We start from the raw sequence: 20788 nt of genomic DNA, 5'->3' as shown, positions 1-20788 counted from the left end.
GTCATAAATGTATAAATTCCCGATTCGAAGTTTAATTGTTCATAATAATTAATAGTGTAATATTTGCAGTCAGGAAATACGTAAAATACTAAAATGGGACAAAAATGCTTTAAACATCTTTAATATCTTAAACCCTATTTCAAATCAACACTTAAAATCTTAATAATGCACGAGGAAGTGGCAATTTCTGTAATTATATAGCTCACGTAGACATTGCTTCATTTACTTTTTTTACGATATAGGTTTCACAATGATTAATTTATTGTAATCTGACATTATACAATATCGAACATGTTTCTAATACGAATATAACATAACATCGAAATAATTAAAGAGCATTAACCATTAACCATACGTTTTGTTAAAAATTAAAGAAGGGAAGTGCAACAACAAAACAACCTCTTTTAGTACAGTGTATTTCTAACATTATATCAGTCGATGCATGTTGAAGTTTGGACTTTTGATGATTAGCAATCATTTTTTCAGGTAATAAAATGCTAGATATCTTTTATCTTATGAAAGTACGTTTATCTTGCGCTTTGAGTGTGTTTCTGAAGCACAAGAAAAACGTTATTTTTCCTATTTCTGCAGATGTCGTAAGCAACTGGAATATAGAACTCCGCGATAAAGTGAAGAAACGTAACACTTCAACTATAATTTTACGTTTGTTGCCGTGTCACTAGCCAAATTTGAACTCTATGTTTTATCGTAATCATGTTGTTACTCTCAATAAAATAAACAGAAACGTTAATAAATGATAATTGTTCGGGATTGAAAGCCAATTTTGTCCCGTAGAATTTTCAGTGAAACAAATAATTATTTTAATAAAGAATTATTTAATAAAAAGCACAATACTCATCAAAAACTACGCACAATAATTTCGGGTTGTATTAACACTCGTGTAGCATAATTTATGATCTTTCAACTTATTTTCAAACTTAAACATATTTGAAAACGAAAATGCTGACTTTAAAACGAAAATATGAAAATTTTCATTAAGGACCATAATTTCATATGAAGTATTTAGTATTTTTTTATTTAGTATTTTTTTTTATAGTAGAATTTTAAATGAACAATGCGACTACCTTTATTTGCAAAAATGTGATGAGAATAAAGCAGATAAAATCGCATTGTGTCGATTGGTAGAAAATTATAATCAAATCTTATCCTATATACTGTTAAAGAACATTACACAGCGTTGTAAGCACCAATATCAGAATCAGTGAAGAGATAAGATTGAAGATAAAACGGTATCTACTTTCGACGATGAAGTCCGCACAAGTATAACCTTCTAAAGATATAACTGAACAATGTCAGATGAAGAAGAATACTGGGAATGGTATACATATGTTTCTTAATTTAAAGAACTTTAATATGGAAAAGCATTTTATATCTAAACAGGATTTTATTGTAAAAATAATTATTTCGTATAGTTTAGACTGGTACAACGTTCATTTGATACAACGTATGCCTTGAATGGTATCACATCGATTGTAATCATTCATCATGATTATATAATTCATAATTATTAATAGATATTTTCAAAATGAGTTGCTTGAACAAAAATATAACACATTTGAAAATATAATGTAATCATTGAACTTAAAAAAAAAATTGAATTTTAAACAAAATGTAAATTGTCTGCATTAATTACAAAATACAGGATTTCATAGATATTTATTGCATTTATTAATAACCTTAATAAGATGAAAGTAGTCTATCGGTATTCTTAAATTTTTTTAATTTTTTTACCATTTTTTACTCGGTCATCTAATTATTGTCATAAATTCATGAAATTCGCAGTCTAGTAGTCAAGAATGCTAAAAGCAATATTTGAAGTTAAAATTTCGACATTTTTGAAATATAAAATAATGTGTTGCAACACATTATTATCAGAATATGGTCGTTCTTAGTAATCAGATTAGACTAGCATTAAACGTAAAATTACAAATCAATTGGGGTCTTTAATACGAAATCTTACAAATCATTTTTAAACTTTCGAATCGTATTTGCTCGAATATTAATACAGCAATATACTCCACATGCTGTGAAAGTATAACAAATTTGATTAAAAGCGAAGTAATTACGCGTTTCGACAGATGTCATGATAATGTATCTAAGTAAATAATTTCGATGGTAATCCGAACAGTAATGCATAATATTATTAGATATATTGTATTTTATATATTTCATGCTATTTATTATATAATAACATCACTTGCAGATAATAACATTAAACAATTTATAAAAAGACTAACTTTCCTTTCTATAATAGGCCATTAACCTGTCACATTTAACGTCCAACTGATAACATTATGAAATAGAAAGATTATTTGACATTCTCGAGGTATCGTTAAGCAAATAATGTTACGAAGATTTCGAATCCTGTATTGGATATGCCTTCCAATAAGTTGAAACACGTAACCCTTATATTCTTTCAGTTTTCTGACTTGTTAAAGAATAATTGCTCGCTTATATAAATGTATGTAAAAGTTTTTTAAACAATGTGTTTCGTATATCATACACACGACCTCGTACATTGCATTAAACGAAATATTTCTAAATCAATATTAATATCAATCAGAAAAGAATTTTACATGTACGTTAAATAAATTGAATAAGAATAAATTGGCAAATGTTCAAAGATATAATAAATGATTACAGGTTTAGTAAATTGCGTTTGAAGAAAACGCGAAAGAAATACTGAACAACGATATCTTATCATTTTAAGAGTAACTTAAGAAATAAATACCATCGTATCGATTTCATAAAAAAAGGCGTTGAAAAATATACTACGGTTTGCTGATAAGGAGAGATAGGAGAAATAGAATCATTACACTCTTGCCATGAACTGCATTTACAGATTTGGATAAAAGTTTAGACCCAGAAGTTTAGTTGGCTATGTTATTAAATAAATCTGATAAGCTAAATTTTTATAAAAGTTAACACGAATGCAACGCGTGCCTTAAATAATTTTGTACTAGAATTTTATTTGAAATAGGAACGGTTAATTGTATCGTTTCTATGTTTATTTGAAAATATTCCAGAATGCTCGTTGTAAAATATCTTGTAAACATAAGCAGCTTAAATTTTTCTTCGATAACAATGTCCAAAATCAACTAATTTCTACCATCCCCCTTTTTTTTTAATTTTAAAGCGTCATGATTACCAATTTTACTTTTGCAGAGTTTAGATTAAATTCTCGATTATTCATAAAGTTTCATAATTACTACATAAAATGTAGCGTTTTACTACGTAAAGTATACCAATTGGTATAATGAGTACAAATCGCGTCTCTTGAAAACGTTGTTAGTAAATATCAAAAATTATATCAATGTTTCAATCGGAAAAAATTGATATAATTGCCGCAGAAACTCAGTAACCAAGATATGTAATCAAGGTTCCAGAAATGTTCAGTTACACGAAATAAAAGATATTTCAGTTCCTAATTTCGTCCCCTTAGTTCTTATAGAAAAAAATTGAACAGATTTCTTATTATCCTAATTTTTGTGTATTGAATAATTATTTCATTGATGAAAATTTACATTTATATGAATAAAATCACGAATTTGCGTAGACATTGCAATGTAAAAATCAAAATATGAAAATATTTAGAAACGTTAAGGAATGTTATAGTGCGCAACACGCAACAGAACAGAGCGTTATATGTATGTATAAAAGAACATGGAAACGTCGAATTCATTTGTGTTTGCTTTTTTTAGATAACAAATATGCTACTATATTTAACAAAATGATCAGGGAACGAAATTAGGCACGGTAACGCAATTAGAACACCTTACTCTATAATAATTATGTAACAATCATTTTTATCAAGTGAGAACAAGTTGATTCTCTTCTGTACACAACTAATGGCAGTAATCTTCCAATAACGCGGATAATATCGAATGATAATGCATAAACACGCAAACTTATGATATACGATACGTTGCGCTTGAGACGTCGATAACATTAGTATATGTAGTAATAATAGAGGGTACTTTGATGTATTCTATATTTCAGAGTGTATTTTCCCTCTTTCTTTCTTTCTACGAAAATAAAAAAAATTTGAACGTGTTTTATCCATATGCTTAGAAAATGATAAAACAATTCAAATAATATTTTATGTATGAGCCTGTGCAGTAGTATGTTTACTTCCAACAGAATAATAAATTAATGTGTTCTGACAAAAATTATTTTAATATACACTCGTATGCTGCAGTCAAAATGATGAGAAATAAAAGCAAGAGCACCAACGAGTTCTTAACATGCAAACATGACAATAAGTTACATATTGTTCAGTTTTATAACTTTTTAGTTGTTTAAAACTATAAATATCTTGCAATTATGTTATCTTAAATCTACATTTGTTTTATTAAACCTTTAATTGGTAGAAAAAAGTTAGGTTTACAATGGATAAAACTCAGTTAGCAGCAAATCATTGCTATCCTTAGATTCTGAGATGAAAAATTGTTTTTAGCAATTTTGTCAGTGTAATTCTGAACTATTGCAGCAAAAGATTGCTAGCAGTAACGTATACAATAAACTTCCGAATTTGTTCTTGTATTAATTTATGGTAAACGATAGCATTAATTTATGAGTTTAAAGAAGAAAAAGCTTTTATATAAACATAGATTGTTTAATGAGTTATTTAAACAAAAATACGGAATTCAAATGCGCTGCGTTTACCACTTTTAACCATTAAACTATTACTAATTAATCTATTAAAACACAGTAAGTGGTAGTAATCGCGTTTGTTACTGTTTCCTTTAAAGGACTTACTTAGTCGGATGATATGATCAAATCCGCTCTTCACAGGTTTTACAAATATTTCAACATTTCAGAAAATGAAAAACCATAAGAATATCAACAAAATCTGGATTTTTCATAGAAATTGAAACACATCACTTTTATATTAATTTCTTGATAAGGTGTTATCACATTTCGGGCTTTCATTTTTTTAACTATGGCGCACCCTACCAAGAGATCTAAAAAAATTGAGGTGACTGCTTGCGATAGTATCTTATCGAAAAATTAATGTAAAAGTGATATATGTTCAATTTCTATGAAGAATCTATATTTTCCGATTTTTCTTTTGCCCTTTCATTTTTTGCAATCACAATTTGCAACAAAGAAATCTCAAAAAATTTTCTAATGTGTCGTTCGTATTTCGATATGTCCGAGATTTTTTCAAAATCTTATGTAACCACTGAAAAAAGAACGTGAAAACGCCAAAAGGCGAAAAAGGAACGCGAAAAAGTGCACAATCAAATTTACCCTCTAACTACCCTCACCAGAAAGCTATAGAGTTGAAATTTTACGCGAAGTAGTTTTTAGGTCAGCTATCGAACGTTATAATACTCATTAAAAAAAGCTGTAATTGCAAATATAATCATCTTATTCGACCAAATCCTTCCTTAAAAATGAGGGTGATGGAGAAAGACGTACAGTAAATTCTCCCTAATTGAAGCTCAGCTTGGAAATAAAAATGGACAATTTGGGAAGAGAAAATACGATTATTCGAGCCTTGCGGCTCGTTTTTATAGTTATCGATTGTCAACAAATATAAAAACGAGCCGCAAGGATCGATTAATCGTACTTCCTCTTCCCAAATTGTCCATCTTTATTTCCAAGCTGAGCGTTAATTAGGGAGAATTTACTGTATTTCGGATCTGTGTTCCGGGTATTAAAATTTATATGAATTGCCTACTGATCATCGAAACACAAAAAGAAAGTTAAAATTTATTGGAATGTTATATTTGCACACAAGTACTTGCATTATGATTTTTGGTGAAATAACAATGTAAATGTGAATCTCTATATTCAATTTTCGGTTTTTGGAATTTATTGGTATATCAATTTGCTTTGCGAGTATTGGGTTAATTCCGGGCTATTCAATTATTTTTCTGTTATTCACATGTAACAGAGCTGTTCAAACAACAAAATTTACATGTTGAAGAAACAGTATCAATGACATTCCTTGACATTCATACATAATATTAAGAATCTAATTGACCTTAAATATATTTTAACTAATGGTCGTAATTTTTTTTTAGTTTATACTTCTGAATCTTACCCTGATCTAACTTATTTGTTTTAATACGAATTGGAAATAAATATTTACAAAAGAGGAGTCACTACTGCTTACGACGATTTTTGAATATGCTGCAGTATTTCATCAACGTTTTTTGATAATAACATTTTAATAAAAAACGAAATCGTCTAAAACCTTTATAGAGGATACTCGGGAAAGTATTCTTAACAATATTACTAGTGTGTATTTATGTCATATAGATGGATACGATATAATTTAAATATGATGTATTGTAGTGAAGTGGTACTCACCGCATCTGGTAGTTCATAATACGGCAGGCGATGCATATAACTGGCTGCAGGCTGTATAGGTAGTTGCACCATACCACACTGAGGTTCAATCCAAATTTCAGAAACAATTTGAAAATCGCCAAAATTTTCGAAGTCATCGATGCTTACTTCGCCATCAGCTGTACCTGAAATTCATTACTAAGATTTATCAAAATCTAATGAATTCGATCACGATCAACAAAAATACGATGTCTTCTACATATGTAACTTTATCTCTTTAACTCCCCTCCATCCCTAAAGTTCTCATCTTAATCTGTTCCTTGCTGTCAAATTGGCACAGTAACAGAAAATTAATTAATAGGAAAATTGATAGTTAATTTTACAAATCTCTTGTCTGAAAATAAAAACCTAAGATGGAATTAAATAACTTTAATTTGACATTATAAGCGTCGCTTGTAACTAAAATATACTATTTATTTGGTTTCTAATGTATACCTTCGAAAACGCATATCTTACATTATTACTGTTACTAAAATCAGAGATTTTTAATGACTATTAACTTGATGATGAAACGTTACGACAAGATTATTATTCTTTTCTTCATCATAAATTGATTCGTAGAATCACCTTTTGAAATATTTATCACATGTAATACAACAACTCTGTATCTACACGATCAGTTATATTCGATATGCAATTTTCGTCATACAGAGCTCGCAAAAATAATGATGTTATATATATTTTTAAGGCAATTTTGTTAAGAAATTATAAATAAAAAACTAATAAAATGGAACAAGATCGCATTATTGTAGATACAACATGTTCAGTGACTTTCAATGTAGTTGCTCTCTACTTCATCGGAGAACGTCAAACATTTGGTAAAGTTTCCAAGAATTGCTTCAAAAACTCCAAGCTTTGATAATGTTTAACACATTTCTTGACCCACATACACCATAGTCCAATAGATTAAGATAACTTTAAAGGTGGGGTCTCTTATACCCGTCTAGTTGCCCTCATCTAACGCATACATTAAGTATATTTCTGTAGGTACAACGGCCAATGATCTTTATATTTTCCTATAAACGATTTTCTAATCTTTTACCACATTGATCACATGAAATGGCTGCAGTGCTTTTGCCACTAGACTATACAATAAATCTGATCTGCAAAGAGGTGAATTTGGCTTGAAAAAATATGAATCTGATGGTAAAATGATGAATTTAAAATATAAAACTTGTACATATATTGATGAAACAGGTAAATGTCAAAGATCCGTCTGATAGCTCCCTAAAATAAATGACTTAATGCCCGAAAATCATATGAATTTGATTATTTGATTTCTCTTATACACCCATGTATACTTGCATTATTTTAAAAGGAAGTTGTTTCTTCCTGATCATTTGGTAGTAGGAATACTATTGTATTGGGTAGAAGTTTTTAAATGGAAGGAACATCTAAAGATAGAACAGGTGGAAACTAAATACTTGAAATGTTGTCTGGAATTGGACTACTGGACTCCCGATATAGTTCTCGAGAAAACAAATAGCGAAAATTAGAATAAGAGCAAGAAATAGAGCGTTAAGCTATGATGAAGATATTAGAAATGGAGAAGATAGAATACTTGCCAAAAAGGTATTTGGAAGAAAATAAAAAATTTAAGAAACAAGGAAAAGCAAATAAGGAGAAAGATATTTATAGAACAATGTAGGTCTAGACGTGTAAAACTAAATCCATCTTACATAGTAAACAATTTTGTTTGAACATTTTGCGATTATGTTTAAAAACAAAATTGCAGACTGTTTATTCAAGCAGATGGTATTCAATACATACTTGAGCTGGGAATGCAAAATTATAATGAAACATAGAATAAAGTATGAAGAATACGATAAAAGGATTAGTTACAATACATATTACATTCGTCCGTTAACAGTCCGTTTTTTGACACATTCTGTATATGATTGATGAAAACACAAATATTTTAACTGTAACTTTTTCGATAAAATAAATAAAAAACTATTAAGGATTCGAATAATACAAAATACTTCATTCAAAAAGTATGAAAGTATAGAAGATATGGACGGGTGTGTAAAACTAAATGTTAAAGTAAATGAATGCTCGGCAGTTGGCACTTGCCAAGTGGAAATGTATTATTTTATAATCTGCTTAATCATTATTTAACTAAAAAGCTACTATTTTTACCTTCGTCAGTATCTTCTTCTGAAACACTATCACGTTCTAATATTGAACTTGATACAACATGTGGAGGAAAGAGAATATATTGAATAATACATGGATAAGATCCATCGTTCTTATCAACACCTTGCATTTGCACCTCAAGAACCATGTTTAGAATGCCTGCTGCTGAATAAGTGAAGCTGAAGCCTTCGGCAAGTCTCATCCTACATTTAAAAAAGTATGGATTGTATAATGATATTATTTTATACAAGTTTGAAAATAAATCGAAGTGACAGCAAGGTATATGTACGCCTGAGTAGCAAGACATATAATTCTTTAATCGGTGAGTGGAAAAAAATAAATTATTGCTTAACCAGATAAGATCGTTAAATCAGTTCTCACAAATTTTTTAATGTATAATGCATCACAGAAAAAAACAATTTGTGTCAATTTTCAACCTTCTAGCTCAATTGCGCGTATTTCTGGCAATTTTCTCCTCTCGAAAACTTATTATCACAAGCAATGTTTGCAATGTTTTATAAATTTTTATTAGGGTGCGCCATAGTTAAAAAAATAAAAAATAAAAACCGAGTTTTTCAACGATTTTTCCAAGAGAAACTATACTAGTACATATTCATATAAAGCATACATACTACATAGTTCATCGAAAAATATTCGACACATTTTTTTATCGGCCATCGTCAACATTAAACGGGTAGAAAAAGGCTTCAAAGTTGAGGGTTAATAACACGTTTCTTGAGATATCTCAGAAATCGAAGGAGTCCATCTGTTATCATGTATGTATAAGTATGCAATATTTACCTTGTAATTGTAGAAAGAATTCTCGCAATGGCAGTTATATTCAATCTTGGTAACGTAATTCCCGGTATCGTTTGCACCAGTGGACGCTTTATATGCCAAAGCCATCGATTGTGGTACAAATATCTAGATAAACTAGTTGGCAAAATTCCTCCAAGCATTATTGTAGATTTTGTCGTGTTTGTTTGAGTTCCATCAGGAAATACAATTGAATTTAAATCAGTTGGCATTCGCTCGTATCGAATTAAAATTCTTTCTAGAGATTTGTGTATGATTGTACAAGAAGGTGTTTCCCTTTGTCCTGTTGGTCTATTTGGTAAAGTTAGTTTGGACAACCGATCTAGAAGATCGATAACAACGTTGTGTCGAACCACTCCTTCTGTGCCAGCAGCAAACGCAATGTTCAGGATTACACAAAGACCTTTACAATTAATACGAATCAATGAAAACGAAACTGGAGGTTTCTCTGTCTCTTTATAAATAAATTGCACGTATGTATGATTTTCAACGAGCACAAATGTTGCCCAATTTTTTAACATCGCATAGAGGACTGCGGCCGCCTGACGACTTTGAACACATTGAAAACGGCCACTTTGATTTGCTTGGTGCAGGTGTTTTGGCAATGGCCTGTCATGGGATAAGATTAATGTCACTCTCTGCGTGTGCATCCAACGTGCCCATTGTAATGGATTCAGCGATACCACGGGTTGCCAGATTTGTCCGAACTGTGGACATGCTGCATCACTACAAATAAATACATCTAATACAATAAAATGGTGATAAACTACATTCCTTATACAAAGTAAGTCAGTAAGAATTACTATCTCAAAGAATTCGGTATCAATTGTTTATGTAAAAATACTCTTTTTTTGATAAATTTTGTTGTATTTTAAGGGAAGCATTGAATGAATACAATTTCATTTTTTGATATTATGAAGTTGTAGAATTAATAGATAAAATATAACAAGCGTTTCATGTAACATATTTTAACACTCAATATATTGACGCATCATAGTTAATATTTGATGCAAATGTACCTAAGCTGTACCGTGCTTGGTGACGGGTAAGCTGACGAGTAAAATACTGGCATGCCACTCCTAATTGTATCCGGCACACTGTACCAAGTCCAGCCAAATTCAGGAAACCAACTAAAATGGGCAAGCATAGCATCGCTTTCTGTTAACGACGTTAGAGCAGCCCAAAACTGGTTTACAACACCTTGGCGATACTGTGATTTCAACGGCTTTTTCGATAAACATGTAATATCGTGAAGAAATTCATACGGAGCTAAAATAAAAAAGATGATTATGTATAATAAATGTATAAATGCTGTATACACATTAAGAAAGAAGTGTGTGAATGTGCAGTAGTGTACGTTTAAGGTATCGAATTTCTCATAAGCTACAATTCAAAATAGGAGGGCAAGGATATGAAGCCTGAATATAGATAATATAATATATAATATTGTTGTTGAAAATTATCGCAACAAATACCGATATTTAAACACTGATTTTAAAGTCATACATAGATAACTGCAATTGATATTTTGGAAATATAATTTGGTAACAGTAATTGTTCTCTTTATCTCTCCTTTAACCTTCCTATTGTTAATAAGTATGTACATATTGTGTGGTAAGAATTTATATAATAATAAATCTTTTATAAAAAATACTACTGTATAATTTTATTAACACTTGGCTCAGAAAATATAGAGTGATCACGACCATGTCTATTCAGGCAATGACATACAATTGCATAAAATTAGTTAAGTTCTTCACTCCTACAAGTCTACTGTGGATATCAAAGTAAAATACATCTATTGCAGACGCGACTAATTCCATGCTGGTATTTAATTAATTAACTTACCTTCTATAGTAATTGTGTATTGTATTGTATTAGATGCAGACAATGATTTTGTAATGGACCAAGGACACGTTACTGCATACTCTAAGGAAACACTTGACTTCCACAGTAAAACAAAACATATTTCAAGCACGTCGTCTCTCACGTTGGCTCGTTTTATTAAGTATCCTTCTCGAAGTCGACAACATAGTAAACTACTTAACGTACAAGTGACTTTATCTTCAATTTGTTTCTTTTGTAAAAGTTGAGTTGATTTTTGTTCATAAAATAACGAGTTTTTCGAATGCCACTTAGGATAGTATGGTAAATCATCATAGAGTACTTCACGGTATAGTTGCCAGCATAAAAAATTTTTATGATAGGTATTCATTTCTGTATCATCTAAATGTGTCTGTAAAAATGAAAACTATATTGTAAATTGTACATGTGGACAAATTTTGATTCAGGAAAGAAGACACCTTACCGATTTTAATAACCTTGAAATATGTCATCACAAGAAAATTTCACAAAAAGTTATTTATTTAAATAATATACTCAAATTTTTAATTTTTCACCATATGTATAAAAGTTCACAGTTTAATTGACAAAATTAAGAGGATATTTGACATATAATTAGAAATGGATCAGCCCATTATTAAACCGAGAAGAAATAATCAAATACTATGAGTTTTATTATTTACTATTCTTATCTACTGAAACTTAGTTGACATTATTTTTGTTCAGTTCATAAAACAATCTCGTATTCTGATTAAAAGCTGATTAGTGAATTAAGTAAAATGAGATGACTAAGTAATTGTGTATAGATTTTCTACAAGAGATACAAAAAATCTGTAAATGCATGTAACACCAATATTATATGAAACAATGATTTAAATCTAAATACATTTAATATGTAAAAGTTTTACGTACAACACGAGGAATGAAGGACATGTAAGTACCCAAAGTAGCTCTGGCAATGAAGTACAGCAGATCTTGATATGGAACTAGACCATCAGCAGAATGTGGATGGTATGTACTTCCAACATGTAAAAAACTACATGCAACAGTTGTTGCACGTAACTGCTGAATAACAGAGTCTAACACGTGAACATCAGTGGTTCCTATTATACCATCAGATACAATTATCATATCTGCAAAAACATCAAAATTACGATTCACTTCATCATGTATGCACACAAACTTTTCGGGTTTGCCGTGTGAAGATTCTGCGAAAAAGTAGAACTTCTCACACTTTTCAAAGACTTGTAAAGATAGAGTGAGGAATGTTGAAAACATTCTCCTTCTTTAATCTTACGTGCACAACTGTGTTCCGGTAGAAGTGTCAGTGCTAACATCCCATATCGCAGCATATTTACAAAAGTGGATTCAGGAGAAATAATGGAAGTGTTTGTGATACTGTTATTCTTATTTAAACAGGTACTGCTTTCCTCAAAAAGTCCACCGACCAAACGTTCACTTTCAGCTCGTAAGTTTTCCAACTGCTGACTGGCTACAGCAGTAACGGATGCAACCTTCTCCTCTAATATATTAAGTTGCCATTCTATGAAATTTGTAAGTTGATTAACATTGCTTGTGGTCACTAGCCAACCTTGCACTAAAACTGGCTGTGCCGGACTGGTGAAAAAAGGTGTATGCGCTATTACAGTTACATAGATTTCTGGTTGCATTTTCCTATTGCTTCCTGGTATGACAAACTGTAAATACAATAAAATTTGTATACATAATAATAGGAATACATAGGAATCCAAACATATTGGTGAACATGACAGTTCTGATAATCAAATGGTTCATACAATATGAGTTCGCTTATAAAGTTTAATAGAGAGTATAACTGGAGATCAAGAAAGAGAATATAAAATACATGACAAAAAAATTAGACAAATATTTAGATAACAGAAAATTAATCTCAAGTACAGATAAATAGAAAATTATGGTATTTAACAAACAGAGATAGGATGTAAAACGGAACTGGAAAAGAGTGACGATAGAAGAAGTTAAAGAACTTGAATATTTAGTTGTGCGATTTCAAAGAAATGAAGATATTAGTAGACATAACAAAGATATAGATAAAAAAGCCAATATCTTGAAGATGATTTTGTTCAAATAAATTAAGTCAAACAAACGGAGTCCTAGTGTAAAAACGTATAATTTAGTAATTTTACTATCCAAAAGAGTGCTCTAAGCTGTGCACTTATTTCGAATGAAAGTTTTGTAAAAATAATTACATGAATTACATGAATACATCTACTTGAACAAGTAAACCTGTAAAAACTAAATCTTTTATGTATCTTCTTATATAGGTATTTCGATAACATTGTAAAACAAATTTGATATCAAACTTCAAAATATTCTATGAAATAAGGTAGCAAAGGTATCCGACATTTTGTAAAAATTAATTAATTTGTTGCTTAAAATTAGACAGTTTCGGCAACAGTATTTTGAAAAAAAGGAATTTCTTTTTAAATTCTTTGTTTTACAATAAAAATTCAGAATAGCTCGAAAAGAAATTCGGTATGAGACGTACCAGCCCCACACAGGGTGGAACGTGTTAAATATCGGCAATTCATCGAAATACGGGAATTTAAGATACAAATACTTTTTTTTTATTCAGAGTAAGGCATTTAAAACAGACCAACTGAATAACTCGTAGTGACTGATGACCAAGTGATATCACTTGGTTTTGAGGATGACATAATTATTTGTTGATAGTATCTTTGTAAGTAGGTGCACACCTCAACATAAAATATTTCCCATTGCAGTAGACTTTCAATGATCTCGAATAATTGCATCTTAGGGTCACTATACACATCTAAAATGCTCTATTAGATGATACATGGAAAATTATATATTATTCCATTTAAAAAGAAGAAGTTGAACTTCATATGTTCTTGATGTGTCCATCTATGAAAAAGTTATTAATATAAGATTATGTCATCCTTAAAACTAAATAACTTATGTCCAACAAATTTTTTTCTATCGCCAATAATGCTTGAATTATTTAAGTGGCCTATTCTAAATAATTCACCCTGTATTATTAATATTATTACATACAGTGGAACCATTACTTACAGGTTTGATGATACCCTCTAGGAAATGTTTTGTCGTTACACATAATTCGTCTATGACTATTTCACCATGTTGTATATCCTGGAATGAAATAGACTATATGTCTAAACTAAAGCATCGAAAAGGACACACAAAGTATTTTACTATGTTTGCCAAATAACATTGTTGAACATGTATTATCTATATATAATACATATAACATATTTATCTACATATAATCATATTCATAAGAGAAGTTACATATATACTTTCATATATACTTACGACAGTTGCCAGAGAGGGACTTAAGTCTAGATTCAGCACTATTCTATATTTATGCGCCAAAAATATTATTGATGTTGTTGAAGTCACTTTATAGAGAAATTGATGACTTGATTGAGGAGACCAAGATTCAGGTTTGTTTTTTGGTAATACAGAAACTATTTCCAATTCTTCTGCTTCTTTTTGTTTAGAACTATGGCACTGAATAGTTATTAGAGTATCTAGATGCTCTAACATCCATTGAGCTCTTACATTTCGAGATATGGGGAAACCTTTTTTCATTAGCAAAAATACAGTTGTTGCTTCCAAAACAATTTTTTTCTGTAAAATAAAAATATTTTGTGCAATAATTTCTATTGGAAATATAAGTAGAAAAAATATAGAATAATAAATAGAAGTACGCAATTATTTTATAAGCAATCACATAATATAAATATAACAAATATTTTGATGTTTAATTTTAAATACATTATGTCTAAAGACTACTGATTACTTCTGCTATTTATTTGTTTCGTATATATGTTACCGTGAATGACCGAAATTGGAGAATGTCGACTTTCACCAGTGAATGTCAACAGATACCAAATACGTCGGTGAAAGATCGAATATTTCATTACATTGTTGTACATTCGGACCCTCTCCGGTGTGTGTCGACAATCACAGATATGCTCTGGTGGAGGTCCAAAACAGAAGAGTCAAAAAACAAGTGACTGGCTCTCTCCCGCCAAATCCTTTGTTCTGCTCGGAGTCAATCAGCTTTGTCAGTCTTATGCAAGCTTTGATAACGCGAGCAACGTTTTCTTAATTTTTTTTCCGATACCCTAATTTATACTAAATGGATACTGCAGTAAATCGTGATCTTTTTCTTGAAAAGTTAAATGCATTAATTGCGGGTAAACGAGAAGACAATTGTTTTTATTTTTCTCAAGAAAAGTATTCTAAAATACTTTCTGAAGTGGTTTCTGCTAAAATTAAATGCAACACACCTTTGGATTACAGACGAATAAAACGTTTTGATGTTTCAAAAATTAATGATGAAGAGAAGTTAATTGTACCATTAAAACCAGGGGAAACGAACACACAGTATTATGTTACCAATGAAGAATTGTACAGTATACTATATGAAACTCACACCAGAATAGGCCACGGAGGAAGAACACGTATGCTTAAAGAGTTGCAAGTTAAATACAAAAATATTACATATGAAGTTGTAATGTTGTATTTAAATTTATGCAAACAGTGTCAAATGAAACACAGTGTACCTAAGAAAGGTATTGTTGTGAAGCCAATGGTTAGTTCTGAATTAAACTCAAGATGTCAAGTTGATCTGATAGATCTGCAGTCAAACAGAAATGGCGAATATAAGTTCATAATGGTGTATCAAGATCATTTAACTAAGTTTGTCCAGCTACGACCTTTGAAAACTAAAAAAGCTGAAGAAGTAGCGCATCACGTTCTTTCAATATTTTTAACATTTGGTGCACCAGCAATATTGCAATCAGATAATGGCAGAGAATTTAGTAATCAAGTCATATCCGAAATATGCGCTATGTGGAAAGATGTTAAAATAGTTTATGGAAAGCCTCGTCACAGTCAAACACAAGGCTCAGTTGAAAGGGCCAATCAGGATATACAGAATATGCTAACTGCATGGATGAACGATAACGATACAAATAAATGGTCAGATGGTTTATCCTTTGTTCAATTTGCCAAGAACACTACATACCACGAAGGAATACGCCAAAGTCCTTATGAAGCCATGTTTGGCGTTAAAGCAAAAAGAGGCATAGCATCGTCTTTTTTGCCTGGCGAACAAATCGCAAATATTGAAACTGAAGAACAACTCGAAGAAACTGCCAATACTTCTGAAACCGAAGAACAGCTTGAAGAAACTGTTAATGCTTATAAAAAAAATTTGAGCGGTGGTCATACCGAAAACCATATTCCAAAGAAAAATATTGAAGAGGACCTACAACCTACAACGTCTTCACATCAAATTCTGACTGAAAAACACGAGTTGATTTCTACAAAAAGAGCGGCCGCGAAAGAAAATCTTCTACTGCAAGCAACAAAAATGTTACGAGCCTCACAAAAACAATTTCCTCCTGCTCAAATTGGTGATAATGTACGAATACAAGTCCCTGATGTCGACCATGGTCGTACAGATAACCGAAATGTGTTAGCGGTTGTTGTTGGAATAGAAGACTCTGACTTCTATAAACTGGCAAATAAAAATGGTACCCTCAAGCAGCTTTACACACGTAATCAGTTCGTAATTTGTAAAGAAAAGTTACTTTCCATAGATGAGATTTCTTTTCAAAAAATGTCGCTGAAAGAAGCAGCTGCAGCTAATTCGAGAAGCGGGGGACAAGGCTATAGACGCTGTCATTGCAAAAGGAAGTGTTCCACAAATAAATGCAGTTGTAAAAGCAAGGGACTCTTGTGCAATTCAAAGTGTCATAATAGTTTAAGTTGTTGCAATAAATAAGATTTGAATCACATAAGTAAGTAATTTTTTTATTACTATTATTTTCTTTTCTCATGTAGAATGTACCGTGTATTTTAAATTCTTGGCCATTCCTTTCAGAAAGAGAGGCGAGAAAGTTACGTCACCCTTGTGGCGTTTTATAGCGACTGAATTACGGAGAAGAAAATATAAATCTCCAACATGTTCAACATTCACCATTAGTGCATGGTGAATGTCAACATTTACCGGTGTAAGTCAGAAATAAGGGTATTTAGCAAATATTTCGGACATACACCAAGCGACTATGTGAATGTTGACATTCACCGGTGAAAGTCGACATTCTCCACATTTCGGTGTTTCACTGTAACATATATACTATCAAACATATTTCTTCTACATAACCAATAAATTTATAGTGTCACAAAATAAAAATTATGTTGTATACAAATATTAAATGTACTCATTGTATAACGATAAACATTTATAATGATTATGAAACACTTTTTGAACACTTTTATAACAATGTTGTAAAAACAATACATACATGTACCAGAATTTATATTTCATAATTATATGATAGATATTAAAAAACAGTATCATATCTATAACAAATTAATAAGCAATTCTATTATTACCTCATCTTTTGCACAAGCCATGATATTGCTGGCGTTTGTATTTACATATCAACTGTCACTATTTTCCATGGGAAAGTACATTTCTGCACTATAAATATTGTTATTGCGTAGAATTATTCAATGACCATGTTATCACTTCTTTTTTTTTAGTTGCATTATTTGAATAATTTTCACCACAACATAACCTTACTAGTTTAAAATTCCGTTAGAATTACATCTTATTTAAAACTACATGTTCTAATAGGTGTAACACGTAATTATGTTTACAACCTAATTGATTTAAAGCAATGATTTTTATTCTGTAAAAAAACACTTTTAAAACAGTAAACAAAGAAAGGTGTATACATAACGTATGTAGATTTTAATATGTAGTACAATATGTTTGGAAAATTTGAGTAAAATGTATACAAGATTTAAAGTAGCGTATATTGCTTATGTTGCTATATGTACAGCGAAGCGGGGCCAACCAGCTTAATAGCATGAAGCAAGTAAAGAAATCTGATTGGTTGATGGTTCATAGACAAACAGTGCTGCCCTTACGGTTCTAGACAAAGAGAGGAGGTGGCGAGTAAGCAAGATAGTACGATATTAGACAACCGCAAGCAAAACAAGTCACATCGACGACCAATGTAGCTTGTCTCATTTTATCGTGTTTGCATTCTCACTCTTTTCGCGCATCCATATGCCTGGTGCTCCATCTGAAACACATGGCGCGATATTCGACTTGCACTTTTCGCCCCATAGGATTCTCAACCACACCGTCCAGCGTATTTGCGAACGTCTTGAAACGACGATCATTTCTACAATTATTAAAATTTTCGAAAACCCGTAAATTACATTCGTAGCTAATGGTTTTTAGTTTACGAATCTACAGAATTTTTTAAATATAGCTATTCCGGCCAATATAGACAATATTATACTGTACAAGAAAGAGTTTCGTAAGCAACAGATAATTTCGTATTTATCGAAGCTATGAACGAAACTAAGAATATAATGAAATGTTGTTTGTAAATCTGGGTAAACTAGAAAATAGTACTTTATTATCGCATCAACATTATCACTTCTGGAGTGAATGAGGCTAGAATGAATTTGAGGCCCTGAAAAGGGCCGTTATTATTAACACGTTGACGCCGGCGCGGATATTTATAGTTTTTTCCGTGCGGCGGCGCTTGAATTAACGCTCCGTTCCGTGGGGCGGCGCAAGCCCAAATTAATGTTCAACACAATACTTGCGCGGTAATACCTAGTAGGTGTTTTAGATAGATCTCGGCGAGCTAAAAACCAATCTAAAATTTGGTTTTGCTTCATCGCCCTCAGTTTTTGGGAAAATCAATTTTTATGAAAATCGCAGTTTATCATCATTGGCAATATCAGTTTGCGTACATTCACTTAACATTTACACACATGTAAATGTCAAGTAAAGCTGACCGTACCAGTTTTGGCCCTAATTTTGGTGTACCCTGTTCGATTCTTCTCCAAAAGTAGAGGTCTGATGCGCATTCTGACCATCGCACGCAATTCTGTGAACATTATTCTATAAAAGACAATTATAGCGCAAAGCAAAAAATTATTCAATTTCGTACAGAAAAAAGAAATAGTTGTGCGTATTCGACGAAGAATGACGGCACGCATAAGGAATATGTATGGCGAAAATTGTGTTAGGACGTGTTGGAAGTATTTGTCGTAAATTATGTTGAGTGCGAGCGGTGATTTCGTCGAACCTACGACTGACGATTTCCAGGCGCCCAGGCACTCGAGATCCGAATAATATGAAGTGCAGGGAAAACTTCTAAAGTGCAAGTTTGGGGGTCCGCACAAGTATTTGGTTTCCTGGGCCACTGACAAAAGATATATTGCCGGGCTAAGTGGTCGCAGACCGCTTAGATCGTCGCGCGATTTTCTGGGAATCGGTTTCTTTTCGCCTGGATGACGGCGGGTCTCGGCGTGGGCCTTAGTTAGGCGAACTTTGACCCGCCTTAGGATCTTCGGCGGCTCTATTAGAAGTATAGGGCCGCCCACACACAGTGAAGCAAATCTGTGACTTTTGGGGGAACGAATACGCCCCAACCGACACTTTTTGAATATACAGGGTGTCCCACAATTATTTTAACAGCCGAAAATGAGGGGTAGCTGAGGTCATTTGAAGTAACTTTTTCCTTTGCGAAAATGCAATCCGCGGCTTCGTTTGCGAGTTATTAACGAAAAACACTGGCCAATGAGACGAATTGGCGCGAACCATATGGTTATCGATCGGCCGAGCGGCACGTGCGTTTACCGCTGAGTTTGTTTGACAGTTGAAGGAGGGACTGTGTGCGGCGTCCGAATCAACAAGTCACGGAGCATGAACTTTTGATATTTTTTTTTACCACGTGACAGTGATAATTTCAAGAAAAACGCTATTCATCCTTATTTCAGAATGTCTGAAGAATGTTTACTAAATTTTCGGTCCCGAAATAATATGTAGTTTAACCGTGACAACCGTTTTAATTTTCTCACGTGTACCGTATGAAATTTGTATGCGATATGTACAGTGAAGATTAACAATAAGCAACCCAGTCGAAGTACATAAATGATATTTGAATTTAAATAATTCCGTGTTCGAACAGAATTCAACGAACGATGCGCAAAGCTAATTTAATAAATAATAATCGCGTTAAAGGACATAAGGGATATGTTTGTTAGAGAAATATGAAGAATATTATCAATAAGAAACTCACCCATTTAGTTGAGGATGCATTTGCTGGCTGGAATTGTGGCTCATAATGTCGAAGGGCACTGACCTCGTACAACACACAGCTGATTCCAGGTCGATGACCGCAACATTCGAAGGATACTGTCGGAGGAACCTCTGGTATGGATATTTATGAAATTCACTTGCACTGCACGGTCACCAAACACTGACCACTTAATGAATCACTGATAATCCGGAAACATAACGAAATATCACTGAGACTAGTTCGCGGATAATCGTTTATGCGACTCGTTCGTTCGGGAGTCGACGTTTCACTGCCGAAAAATCCAAGCCTAGACGACCATGGGTGGGCCCTTGTCGTTCGTCGTTCGGCCGTCCGAGGAAATGACACCCGATACCATTTTCTTTGAACGGCCGTTAATTATATCCTAAGAGCGCCGAGTACCGTCGGTGACAGCGGGTCGGTCGCAGTTTACGTTCCTACACACC

The 20788-nt window shown here is 32.2% G+C and overlaps 1 protein-coding gene across 4 annotated transcripts in view; it reads right to left on the bottom strand.

Annotated features, from left to right (window-relative positions):
• The window catches only part of LOC117218646 (KICSTOR complex protein SZT2), a 38450-nt gene extending 20415 nt beyond the window's left edge, over nt 1–18035 (bottom strand). For 3 of the 4 annotated variants that reach the window (XM_033467190.2, XM_033467191.2, XM_033467192.2), the window contains exons 1-10: nt 17608–18027; nt 14509–14826; nt 14248–14325; nt 12473–12872; nt 12088–12308; nt 11182–11569; nt 10353–10602; nt 9319–10059; nt 8521–8720; nt 6343–6506 (exon numbers count right to left, since the gene is read on the bottom strand). In XM_033467190.2, the coding sequence (XP_033323081.2) occupies nt 6343–6506; nt 8521–8720; nt 9319–10059; nt 10353–10602; nt 11182–11569; nt 12088–12308; nt 12473–12872; nt 14248–14325; nt 14509–14826; nt 17608–17628 (2781 nt within the window). In that variant the 5' untranslated portion in view covers nt 17629–18027. Of the gene's footprint in view, nt 1–6342; nt 6507–8520; nt 8721–9318; nt 10060–10352; nt 10603–11181; nt 11570–12087; nt 12309–12472; nt 12873–14247; nt 14326–14508; nt 14827–17607 lie in introns of all 4 variants that reach the window. The other variant, XM_076527974.1, reaches the window with a different exon arrangement.
• Nucleotides 18036–20788: the final 2753 nt, after the last annotated feature.

This window comes from Megalopta genalis, chromosome 1 (assembly GCF_051020955.1).
Source record: "Megalopta genalis isolate 19385.01 chromosome 1, iyMegGena1_principal, whole genome shotgun sequence".
In the NCBI taxonomy this organism is placed as follows: domain Eukaryota; kingdom Metazoa; phylum Arthropoda; class Insecta; order Hymenoptera; family Halictidae; genus Megalopta; species Megalopta genalis.
Note: the sequence above shows the minus strand (reverse complement) of the source record. Positions and strands in the feature narration are given on the sequence as shown.